The 13,454-nt window shown below is 36.2% G+C and overlaps 2 protein-coding genes across 2 annotated transcripts; both read left to right on the forward strand.

The window, feature by feature from the left end:
* Positions 1–3,949: 3,949 nt before the first annotated feature.
* LOC113237484 (protein Asterix) lies at positions 3,950–10,237 on the forward strand. Its single transcript, XM_026473977.1, has 4 exons — positions 3,950–4,062; positions 4,273–4,384; positions 4,983–5,098; positions 10,096–10,237. The coding sequence occupies exons 2-4, from the start codon at positions 4,273–4,275 to the stop codon at positions 10,192–10,194; spliced, it is 327 nt and encodes a 108-aa protein (XP_026329762.1). The 5' UTR covers positions 3,950–4,062; the 3' UTR covers positions 10,195–10,237.
* Positions 10,238–11,044: 807 nt separating this feature from the next.
* Positions 11,045–12,433, forward strand: LOC113237071. Its single transcript, XM_026473331.1, has one exon. It carries the CDS (start codon positions 11,480–11,482, stop codon positions 12,431–12,433), a length of 954 nt encoding a protein of 317 aa, XP_026329116.1. The 5' UTR covers positions 11,045–11,479.
* The last annotated feature ends 1,021 nt before the right edge of the window (positions 12,434–13,454 follow it).

The raw sequence follows: 13,454 nt of genomic DNA on the forward strand, positions 1-13,454 counted from the left end.
GAATGTTTACTGCAATAATTTTTACTCTAATAAAAAATTTGTTGTTAATTTTTTTTTACGTTACCTACTTTTTCGCTGTTTCATGACAGAAACAATTTTTGAATAATAAAAAAGTATCCACTATAACTTAAAACAATTGGTCTGCTAAGCTGACTTTATCAAGTAACATAAACAAAAATTCAATTTCATTTTCTTGCTATTACATCACATTGTAAACTGCCATTGCGGCGCGGCAGCAGTGGTGGTGGTATTGGCAAGCTCATCAAGGCACTAATTTTTACTTAGTAGGTATACCCATCTGCAACACAACCCAGTTAACTTTTCATTTAATACAAGCTACGTTAAGAATCAAATTCTGGTCTGATTTAAGCTTATGTAATATAATAAACACGTACCTAAATCAACATAAAACTACAACAATATATGTTTTTTATGCTGCTCTATACACGTCTAACTCGTGCTAAGTGCTTTTGACAGTACTGACGTTAAACCTATTGATTCAGTCTCACCTTCTACTGTACACCTTAGGTAGTAGATACAAAAATATTAAAGAAGATTCAACGTGATCCCACCCCAGACTCTATCTGCTTATAACAACTAAAAACATACAAAAAGCAATAGAAAGTTCAAATTCTTAGGTTTTATCGTTAATGAAGGACAATACAACAAAGAAAATTTTAAAAATTATGAAAAATTTACTGTGAAGAGTGTTTTGCCATTATACTGTAGAGCGCTGCTAAATTGTCGAGTTGCGAACAAAGTGCTCTTGAAAATTTCATTAAAAACTACATAAAAACTTACATTTCTAAAGCAGTTGTGTGATTGATTTGTACATAAAGGGCTAAAAATAAACCACAAGTGTTATTTCCGTGAAATACGAAGTGAAATATAGTTAAAAGTGTAAAGTATCTCCAGTGGAAAATAACCTTGATTTATAGTGATCTTAGGGTCGTATTCCAGAACTCTACTCAATGCTCAAGTCAGGATTTGAGCAGACTTGAGTATGATTTCAAGTACTGGGAATACGACCCTAATGGCAAGGATTTGTGTATGATTTCCAGTGCTTAAAATCATACTCAGATCCTGACTTGAGCATTGAGTAGAGTTCTGGAATACGAGCCTAGAACCCTACTCAATGCTCAAGTCAGGATCTGAATATGATTTCAAGCACCGGAAATACGACCGTAATGGCAGGGACTTGAGTATGATTTCGAGTGCTTTAAACCACACTCAAATCCTGACTTGAGCATTGAGTAGAGTTCTAGAATACGACCCTCAATCTACCCTCAATAATCAATCATATTTATTTTGCTGTGTCAAACTCAAAAAGTCAGGATGACTTTAGTGGTGTTACCAACTTAAAAACCATGAATTCTACCAATAGCCCAAGTTTGGTAGCAGAAAAAACTACCAAATATTTTCAACAAACATTTCATCCAAGTATGTTTGACGTCAAATACCAAAGTGACGCGCAGGTTAATCCGAAACACCCCTGACAAAGACTACCTTTATCCCAGTCTCCTAATCAAGTCTCTGTGAACAAAGAAACAAACTTAAAGCGAATACGTTTACCCGATGAGAAGGAATCTCACCCAAAAATGCCGAAACGGGCCGAGAATAAAGACGAAAAACAAACAGACTCACATATAAAATCGTGAAACCGTCCACGTTTGTTACCCAGCCAAGGGTTGAAACCTCGAATAGCTTCTTTGGACTAGAAGTTAATGCTGAGTCTGACATTGAGGACCTCACACCAAAAGAAAAAACCATCCAAACCACCACCAATAGTTTTGTATGGTAATAAAGATCTGCAAAAATTAAAAGAACTGTTGGATAAGAAAGTGGGTAAAGAAAAATATACTTTCAATACTGTCTCCAAAAATCAGTTGGTAATTCACGTAAAAAATACAGAAACGTACAAAACTATGATAGAACATATAAGAGATCAAGGTGTAATAGGCCATATATACACGCAAAAAAAATGGAAGACGTCCGAGAATTGTAATAAAACATCTCCATTTTAGCCAACAATACACCAATTCCAACAAATTTGCAAAAAAAATTGCACGTGAGAGCTCCATGTCTGATTTCGAGCTGCACAGGGAACATGTTAAGATATTACCTGCCATAAATAGGGTCAAGAGCATGTTAAGCTTGTCACTCGCTTTAAATTCAAGTTTTTATCGTTTACTACAAGAACTATCCAAGTGACAAGCTTGATGTGGTCTGCAGTGGTCATGCTTGTGTGTACTTTGCCTAAAAAGAGTTCCTTCTTGTGTACTAGAGATTCGCCAAAAATAAATAAAATTAAAACAATGAGGTAGATTGTAAGTGCATAAAACGCGCCAACTTTCCCGAGACGAGTATATCCTACGAGTGGATACTTAAGTCGAGAGTAAAATGGGTTTTATGAACGAGTTATACACTCTGCTTTTCACTTCGATTGCGAGAAAATTAAATAGCAATATTGCAAATAAACGATTATTTAATTAGAATTGAACGTAAAATTACAGCAATTAGACATATTCAGTGATGGTATTTTATTTTATGCACTAGAACATAAAATCCTATATTTTATACAGCCTACACCCAGCATAAATACGAACTTTATGAGCATGACAAGTGAAAAACAATTTTTTTCTTATTTCTCTTGGCTTTTCACGGTAAGCGTTTTAGCCACTCTAGACATTAAAAGTGAAAAACCGATACTACGAATACATCTTACGTCAAGGGTAAAAAGAAAACATATCGCCGGGTTGCCAAAACAATGTATTATCTCTAAACATCGAGATAATAATATATAACACAATACAATGTTCTGACAAATGGGCGACATATCTTGAAAATATCCAACCTCACTCACCTCACTCATGATGATTAAAGGTTTAGAGCATACAACACATAGGAGAACTGTTATAATAAGCTCACTTTCAAAACCAGCGAGCGCATCCACCATGAGTCGATTCAAAAGTGATAGCGAAATACACGTGAGAAACGAATCCTAGGTAACAATTTTGACGTTGCGGTACTATATACAAAATGTACCGAAAAGAGATAGCTACATTACTAATGTCGTACTAATGTGTATATCTTGTATTTTTAGTTTGTGGTGTATAGTGCTTGCTCCCTTACATTTTGCGTATCCATAATTTAATTCACAAAGTACTTTGAATTCAATGCCTTAACCCTAAGTAATCTGTGCCTTATGCTTTTTTTTAAAAAAAGCGCTAAGTTACGTAATAAATTTACTTTAAAAAAGTTTACTTTCTTTTTTTTGGGTTCGCTCTGGGCATTTTGGAGGGAAAAGTGTCTTTTTTTATTTTGACTTTCAATTATTTTATGAAATCTAGTTTATAGTGGAATAGGATAGTTTTTTTTTTAAATTTATTAAGGCTTTGGCAAAGCCATCAGTGTAAACATGAAGTTTAATTATGTTTCTGTAAATATAGCCGCCACAAAGAGGATAGGCAATTTGAGGCGGCGTGCTTGGATTGACTCGGGATTCCTTAAAACGGGCCGCTACGGGTATTCTAGTTCGAGATTCGTATAATTTCGCGTTTTAATCTGCGATTAAGGCACGATAGCACTATCCTATTCCACTTTAAACTAGATTTCACAAAATAATTGAAAGTCAAAATAAAAACGTAACTTTTCCCTCCAAAAGGTCCAGAGCGAATCGAATAGGATAGTGCTATTGTACGTTAACCGAAGATTAAAACGCGAAATTATACGAATCTCGAACTAAAATACCCGTACCGGCCCATTCTAAGGAATCCCGAGTCAATCGAAGCACGCCGCCTCAAATTACCTATCCTCTTTGCGGCGGCGGCCATATGTACAGAAACAATTAAACTTCATGTTTAGGCTTATGGTTTTGCCAAAGCCTTAATAAATTTAAAAAAAAATTATTTTCCTTGAATTCTAAGTTTTGTAGCTCTTCATAGTTTTTTATCTCGAATTCAGAATTCACCGTTAAACTTAGTTGAATCCAGTATATTATTTTACTACCACTGTAATTACAAAGCATCAATTATTTGTGGGCCAGTTCTCAAAACGCAAAAGGTTGTTTTTGTTTCTCATAATTAATTTTCTTGGACTCAATTTTAGACGTTAACCAAAATGTAATGTATTCTAACTAATAACCAGGCTTTCAAGTAAGCTAAAAGCTGACGAAAGGTTTAATTATTAGTAGTATATAGTGGGTACATACTAGTTATTTAAAAAAAGTATTTTTTGTTATACTTAATTTGATGATTTTCTATTTATTTTCAGATGCAATTGACATCAGATCCTCGTCGCGCGGATCGCGAGCGTCGTTTTAAACCGCCGCCACCAACATCTGCTCCAGCCGAGGACCTCACAACAGACTACATGAACATTTTAGGTAGGTATGTTTGGATACACCTAAATTCCTCCATTTTATCTTCCCTAATTGGTTCCTTTACAACAGGATTTCCCAAAGTGGGGTGCGTGAACCCCCAAGCGTTCACCAGTTAATCGTAGGGGATTCGTGACAATGCAACATTATTTGTGTTGTGGCAGTTAACTGGCTAGCTCGTATGTCCGATATACATGATGAAGACAGGAAGAATATCCTGAATTCTCACAGAATTGGTACAATGGTCCTTCTCCCTTTTGTGACAACTTACCTATGTGAGAGTAGGTTTTCACACCTGGTCACAATAAAAACAAGATACACAAATCGACTCAAAGCTGGATCAGAATTAGGACTGAAAACAATCAAATAAATTTTATTTAATTAAATGATAATAAGCTCAAATATCTGTTCTTTCAAAATGTAGTGAAATTTAGCTACAAAAGGAATTTGCATTATATTCATATTCATTTATTGCATGTTAAAACTCTGATAACCAGTAATAACAATAGGCTGGTTTTGATAATTCAACTATGACATATATCTATTTTCATTGTATAGGGTCACTTTTATTAGCATAAACAACCTTAATTATGACTGTTTTCAGGGATGGTATTCTCAATGTGTGGACTAATGATGAGACTTAAATGGTGCGCATGGACAGCTGTCTTCTGTTCTAGCATTAGTTTTGCTAATTCTAGAGTTTCTGATGACACTAAACAGGTAAGTAATTCTAAAAATAAAGTTATACACAATTTTGATTTTTTTTCAACACTGCTGTACTAAACACACCTGGCGCAGCTTTGAACCCGCTTGGAGCACCTTTGAATTAATTAATTTAAATGAAAATGACTTATTTATTGCCAATAATTTTTATTACACTTGTTATCAAAAATGTTTGCAATATAATATGTAGTTCTTAAATCTGTTTAGTTAAATATATAATCACTGAACTATTACAAAAAAAATGTTTAGACGGAACCAAAACGCAAATAAAGTTTGACTTATTAACTGTAATATAAAAATAAATAAAATCTAAACTTCTTAAGTAATTAATTGGTAGATAGGAAATGAAACTATTTTTCCGGATTTAAATCGCGTATATTTGTTTTTTCAAACAAAGTGACGTTTCGGGCCCTTTACAGGTCCCATGGTCACGGTTGACTGAGGTGGTACAGTCTTCAACCAGTTATGTCTAATATTGATGGAAACCACCCTATTTTTTCACTATAGTTACAATAGTTATTAATTAAATACCTTATTTTTAATTTTACAAAGATCACATTCCAATTTACACTACATTAAGTGTTACAAATTATTTTATTGAATGAATTTTTATTAAGTTCAATTTATTATGAATTATTAATAGAAATTAGAATAAACTAAAACATATTAATTAGTACTGCAGTCTTATGTCTGTTTGAGATTTTTCATTAGAGGAAATACTGGATCCCAAACTGGTAGTACAGAGAAACCATCTTCTCTGGCCTCTCGCGGCATCCTGGTTAGATAACAGACTCTTGCAAGGACCTGGGGTTTGTCAAACTTCATTGAATGTGTAGGTTTAACCATGACATGCTCGCGCGAGCATTTGCCATTGAAATTAAAATTGGTCATTGAAATTAAAAAACATCCTAATTTCAACAGGGAAGATGGTTTCTCCTTAAATAAAGTCATGACCATAGTGAAGAAAACCCCAAATAATTTGGATAAATGTTGTTGTCGATTGGGCCAGAGTGGCAGACTGTGGCCTAATCCATCGCCGACGAGGAGACCCGTGCCCAACCGTGTGACGTGTAAATGAGTTGATGATGATGATGTCGATTACAGCTTTACAACGACGAGGCATTGATTCTATCAATTTTTTACATGTTTCATTCATTCATATAAATCTCCAAGATTCTATAAAAGCGTAGTACCTAAAGTTCGTTGACATTAGTGATATGTGTTTATGCGACAATGTTATTGTACATATAGTTAATATACAATTTTTTTATTAGATTTCAGTCCAGGCTATTGGCATGCCACTCCGGGCGGCGTCGTGGTGAATGTTCACTGATCCCACGGCGCCGACTCAACCGGCGAGAGGGAAACCCGGGGGGGTTTTAGTGGGGTAGGCCCTCAAGTCTGGAGGGAGAGTCCCCACATAACCCCTGAGTCTCCCTGGGCTCAGGGGTATCCATAAAGATTTCCCCCCCTACAAAAAAAAAAAAAAAAGGCCACTCTAACACTGTCATCGATTTTTGTCTGAGAAACGCTTTAACACTGTGTGCTGTATGCTTTGGGTCATTATCGTTCTGAAATATCCAAGTCACTGGCAAATATTCATCGGAACATGGGATACTGATCCATCAGGCATTCAATCTTTCACACGAGACCAATCCCGTTTCCCGAAAAACATCCCCACACTTTAACATTTCTACCTTGTCATTCAAAATCTCGTTTATTGGCCTTTGTACATATCGTTTTCCGTCGGAATTTACAAAATTTATTTTAGTTTCATCTGTAAATAAAACTTTTTTTCCAATTATGAACTGCCTATATTTGCGTGCACATATTTGCGTGCGTTGTCTGCCAAGAAGACAAGACTTTCCTGGCAACCCTTCCAAATAATTTCCTTCAACCAGCCGACTACGGACTAGTCTAGAAACGTGTCCACGTTTCGAATGTAGTCATTTTTTTTAGTAAAGAAGGAGGCAAACGAGCAGACGAGCCACTGGATGGGAGATGGTCATTGTCGCCTGCAATGGACATTTGCAACATCAGATGAGCTGCCTATGCGTTGCCAGCCTTTAAAGAGCCCTGCACACACGCTTTTTGAAGACCCCATGTCATAGCGCAAAGGAAACACTTCAGGTGGAAGATCATTCCACATCTTGCAGGTTCGAGGAAGGAACGAACGAGATGCCCGCGTGGACTTACAATGCCAGGCATCATCTAAGATGTGGGGATAGACTCTACTCCTTTGGCGGGAAGTGCGATGGTAGAAACGAGACGGTAGCACTAGTTCGAAAAGTTCCTCAGAGCACTCCCCATTATAAAGACGATACAACACACACAGAGAGCCAATCTCTCGGTAGGCTAAGAGGCTCCATACCATCTGCGAGTTTGGGATCATCGACAATACGAACAGCTCTACGTTGGATGGAGTCAAATGGGTCAAGGTGTTATTTTGGAGCTCCTGCCCAGAGATGCGAGCAATACTCCATATGACAGGTCGTACGTGTGTTTTATAACTAAAGTCGGTGACCACTTGTGACACCTTTTAGAAGCCAGTTTGGCTTTTCTCTCCTAATGATCCCGGAACTGGACTTCGTCCATAATGTCGACTCCTAATATCCCAATACTCTTAGAGATAATAAGGGCAGTGTTCTGGAACTTAAGCGTTATAAATGGGTATTTTTTCGTCTTGTGAAAATACCTCTTTTCTAATAACATTAGAACCTTTAAAGGGGTCCGTCTTAGTTAAACGAATCATAAGCTTGTCTTCTTGAATAGTTGAGAATAGTTGTCGTCCTTGGCCGACCTGTTCTTGTCACGTTATTCGATGTTCCATGCTTTGTGAAATGTGCAGTGGCGTTAGATACCATCTTTTCGGAACACTCTAAATGATCGATTTTTCTTGTTACTGCAGCACATGCATAATATGACGACCTTGCGAAAAATGTATTTTAGTTTTAAAATTCAAGTTTCGAACGTAAGTCATACTTTTAATGTTAGTTACACATTGACCTAGGTCAATTTAGTTACATTAAGGGTCTTATTCTAGAACTCTACTCAATCCTCAAGTCAGGATTTGAGTATGGTTTAAAGCACTCGGAATTATACTCAAGTCCCTTCCATTAGGGTCGTATTTCCAGTGCTTGTGTTTCCAGTGCAATCCTGACTTGAGCATTGGGTACAGTTCTAGAATACGACCCGAAAAGACTACCAAGTGACTAAGGGTCGTATTCCAAAACTCTACTCAATGCTCAAGTCGGGACCTGAGCAGACTTGAGTATGATTTCAAGCACTGGAAATTCGACCCTAATGGCAAGGACTCAAGTATGATTTTCAATGCATTAAATCATACTTAAGTCCTGACTTGAGTATGATTTAAAGCATTGCTCAAGTCAGGATCTGAGTATGATTTCAACCACTGGAAATACGACCCTAAGGGCAGGGACTTGAGTATGATGTCGAGTGCTTTAAACCATACGCAAGTCCTGACTTGAGCATTGAGTAGAGTTCTGGAATATGATCCTCAGTGTTTCTAATTATATGACCACCACTGTATGTATATGAATAAATATTGATTTCGATACTAGTAGGCCAACTGTCAAAATAAGTATAAAGATGGCAATAACGCAATCAGTAATCATTACAACGTCTATCGTAACATTCACAATTCAGACATTTTTAGTAAAACGTTTCCTTATTTCATTTAAAATTTCACGAAAACTGGCATGTCATTTTACTGTCTTCAAAAAAGACAGACCATAGCAATAAAACAATCCACACGACAAGCAAAGTTCAACTCACCATTATCTTATCTATATTCTTCCTGTAATATCCTTACAACTGTGTGGAGCTCTATTAGCAACCTATTATACGTCACACTGCTGGGCACGAGTCTCCTCTCTGGCGAAGGTTTAGGCCATAGACCGCCACGCTTCCCCAATGCGGGTTGGGATTTCACACTTTTTCCGAAAGTTGTGAACCTACTTCGATATCTATATATAAATCTGCAATTTCATCACAACGTTTTCCTCACCGAAAAGCTCATGGTAATTTCAAATTCAATTTCGCACATAAATTCCTAGAAACTCAGAAGTGCGAGCCCGAATTCGAACCCAGGACCTCTGCTCAGAGGCGGTATATCAAACCATAAGAGCGCATTTATTCGACACGAATGTCATCGCGCTCACCCCGCACGGTAGCCGCGCAGCGACCGCGTTCATCTAACTGTTATGGCAAAATAATCACTATTTATTTAGCTTTTACGTGTTAACTTAAATGAGCGTCTCGGGCTTGCGGGCCAGGCGGGTTTGGTCTTTGATCTACGCGGCGGCCGCGCGGTTGTATTATTCTGAGGAATTTAAATGTTGTTGCCTAGTAAATAGAATTCAAAAAGCGTGGTAACTGGGCGGACATCGCGTGGCGGCCGGCGGCCGCGATGGAACTTTCGCATCGTGTATTTAAAAAACGGTCTTTTTTAATGATAATATTATATAATTTTTATTTTTCTGTTCCTTTGTGATCTCGCGTTCTTTACTTCACAGCTGGTTCAAGTCTTTGGTCTTTTTCCACAGTTGCATATTAATGTTCCTATGAGCAGGCGTACGAGGTCCCTGATTTTATTTCAAATCTGAATCGATCCGATCAGGTAGCCCATCCGCAATATTATACACCTCGACTCGGTAAAGACGTAGTTTCCGATCGGGAGAGGCAATCAAGTTGTACTTGTTGAGGTGGAGCTCGGTGTTGCCATATCATAAACATAATTCCTACTAAATTTCCATTCAAACTGACTGCGCAAGCGTTTTGTTCTAAGTTGCCCCTGTTCAAAGGTGCTTCCTTCTACCCTACATTTGAATGCTGTATGTGGATCCTGGCTACTTATGAGTACGTAGAATGCATTAGATATTATTCCTGTTTGCAACCCATTTTCATATCACCATTATAACGTTTTTTATGGTAGAAAATTAAATATGTTTTTTTAAGTTTCAATTTCTTTCCAGATTGTGAGCTCCTTCATGCTATCGATATCTGCAGTGGTCATGTCCTATTTACAAAATCCTGCGCCCATGTCACCACCTTGGGCTGCCCTTACTACTTAAATTATATATATATTACTGATGTTAATTTATGTATAAAGCAATTGCAATAAAAGTTTTATCTTTGTCATTGATATATTTATTGAAATTTAACCTATTTTATATCCTTAATTTAGATTAGATAGTTGCGTGTGGCTACTGTTGGGTAATTTCTCGAAAAATTTCATATTAGTGGAAACTTTTCCGTCAAAATTTCTAAAAAATAATAATTAGAAAAATGCTTTCATATTCGGAGGCTCATATTATGTTCTACGTTTAGAAATGTCTTTTTAAGTTTTATTTAGAGTGAATTATAAAATAAAAATACAGAGAAAAACGATATTTAATAATTAGATAACAGCGAAAAAAAGAATCCTAAATAAAAAAGAAATAATTTCTCCATCGCTTTCGTGTACAGGAAAAATATTTCTTTTTCTGAAAACTATGAATTTTTGCACTATCCCAACCTTAGGCTATGGAAACTAAAGGACATGTTACGTTGACATATATAAATCAGACGTTATATGTAAAGTCCATTTCACGAAAGAAGTCCCGCGGACAATTGTGGAACTAAATTTGACAGATGGGGAGATCGGCCATGTTGTCGTTTGTCGATGTTATCAAGGTGTGTTTGTTGTGGTAGACATTTAGTGAGTTTATTATTGGATTAGTGCGTTATGAGGTTTATTTACGATGCCAAAAGTTGTAAAAAGTGCAGGTCGAGAAATGATATTAAAGGTGAAGGAGTTCTGTGAAGCGGAACATAAGAATCACGGTGTTTTAATACCAATAAACAATGTTCGCAAAAGAGTCGCCGCCATGACAGGTAAATTTTGGGGCTGCCATATACAGATTTTTTCCCGATTGATTTACGGATTGGAATTAAGTTTTTTTTAATGCACGATTTTTATTAAGGAAAATTTGAAAAGGAATTAACACAACACAACAAAAATTTGTAAAGTTATATTCAACAATAATGTAATTAAACACGAAAATAATCATTGTTTGAATTTTTTTTTTAATTGTTCATTTTATTGCAGGTGTGTCAGAGAAAACTGTAACGAGAGTTACAAAAGAAGGCGCAACAGCGGCGAGTACTTCTAAAATTATCGTCACCCCAGGGAAGAGCCGCCCGCATCCCAAAAAGATCGACTTGGATGGATTTGATTTGTGCGCTATTCGTCAAAAAATTCACAGTTTTTATGTTGTGAAGAAGGAATTACCTACATTGCCTAAATTACGTGCAGCTTTGAGAGAAGACATAAATTATCAAGGAAGCATCACAACATTGCACCGTATATTGCATAGCATGGGTTTCAAGCATAAGCGATGCCAATCGAAACGTAAATTACTAATGGAACGTTATGATATTACTGCATGGCGTTCAAGATATTTGGAGAGAATACGAAGAAATCGCAATGTGGAGAAAAAACCTGTAGTATATTTAGACGAGACCTATATACACAACACTTATCATGCCAAAAGTTGCTGGCAAAGTGAGGAGGAGCCTGGGATGTTCGTGTCAGAGTCATCGGGGAGTCGTTGGATAATTGCTCATGCGGGAACTGAAAATGGTTTTGTTAATGGTGCATTGTTAATGTTCAAATCCCAATCCAAATCCTCAGATTACCATGATGACATGAACTCGACTAATTTTTTGAAATGGATGAGTGAAAAAGTCATTCCTAACCTACCTGAAAGGTCACTTGTGGTAATGGACAACGCTCCGTATCACTGCACTCAAATAAATAAAGCACCTACAATGTCAAGTATTAAACGTGACATGCAGGAATGGCTGCGAGAAAAGGGAGTATATTTTGAAGATACTTGGACAAAAGCTGTATTATTTGAATTAATTAAACAAAACAAGGGTCCACCTACATATGCCGTGGATGCATTATTAAAATCTCACAATCATGAATTGCTAAGATTGCCGCCTTACCACTGCGATCTCAATCCGATCGAAAAAATGTGGAGCCTTGTAAAGAGACGGGTAGCGGATAAAAACGTGGGCCAAGATCCAAAAGAAATTGTACGCCTAACAGAAGAGGCTTTTGAGACAGTTACAGCGGAAGATTGGGCAGTTCAATGTAAACATGTACAGCATTTGGAGGAAGAATATTTAAAAAATGATGGTCTTATGGATGAAGAAATGGATCGATTTATTATATCCACGGCTAGTGATAGTGAAACAGAATCTGATTCTGTTTCTATTCACTCTTCTGACAGTGATCATGATCATAATTATTCAATAAAAATTTGAATAAAAGTTTTAAATGTTATTTTATTTTCTAATTTAAAGTTGGTCGAATATCTCCATTTTATATTTTAGAAATTACAGGAAGATTTATTTTTCACTAATCTGACCTTAGCAGTATGGATATCAAATAGGTACTTATTTTAAAAATACATTCTATTAAAAACATTTTTTTTTAACTATTCGAGTACTCAGTTAATAAAATGAAAGTAAATGAACTATAAATTATTTCCCCTGATTTCCCCATATTTAACCGTGGCAACATTATGTCGCGCGAATACAGCGTTGCGTCTGCGGGACTTCTTTCGTGAAATGGACTTTATATGATGCATTTCGACGTCGAAAACATAAACATGTCATTGTGTTTGTTTAACTATTACGTGCCGTCTTAAGCCAAAAGAGATAGCATTATATTGGTCTGTGTCCAACACGGGAATCGAAAATACTTACATCATTTTAAATGCCAACCGTGTCCATTTCGCAGTACATGAGGTACATGATACCGTTGTCAAAGGGAAGTACATCAAATGTGAAAACGAATGTACTATTGAATTATTCGCATGTATTATAATTAAATTGGACAAACATCTTGACAGTAACAATAATTAGGTATTAATAAAAATGCGACGCTACAGCATTAAGGGATGTGGCTTTAGAAAAAGTGCAAATCAATCGAATGTTACATTGCACATGCATGTGTTATTTTTTTGTCTATAAATCACACAATAGCCCAAATATTTCATGTAATTGACTTATTTAAGTAGTTTATTTATAAATCTTGCCAAATTTTGCTTTTTTTACTTTAGATTGCCTGTTTGTTTGTATATTTTGATGACTGTTGTTAACGATTATTTTGAGATAGTGTTGATCTTGTAAGCATACATATTATTGATATTCTGTTATTAAAACAATTCACTACGAGGTTTTTATTATTATGATTTTTATTATTTCAAGTTTTCCTACAAATGAAAATAGGAAGAAAGAATGGTTGGAAATCATAGGACTGCTGAATATAAACGTTGGATCA

Source organism: Hyposmocoma kahamanoa, unplaced genomic scaffold, assembly GCF_003589595.1.
Source record: "Hyposmocoma kahamanoa isolate Upper Pololo Valley unplaced genomic scaffold, ASM358959v1 93, whole genome shotgun sequence".
Taxonomy (NCBI): domain Eukaryota; kingdom Metazoa; phylum Arthropoda; class Insecta; order Lepidoptera; family Cosmopterigidae; genus Hyposmocoma; species Hyposmocoma kahamanoa.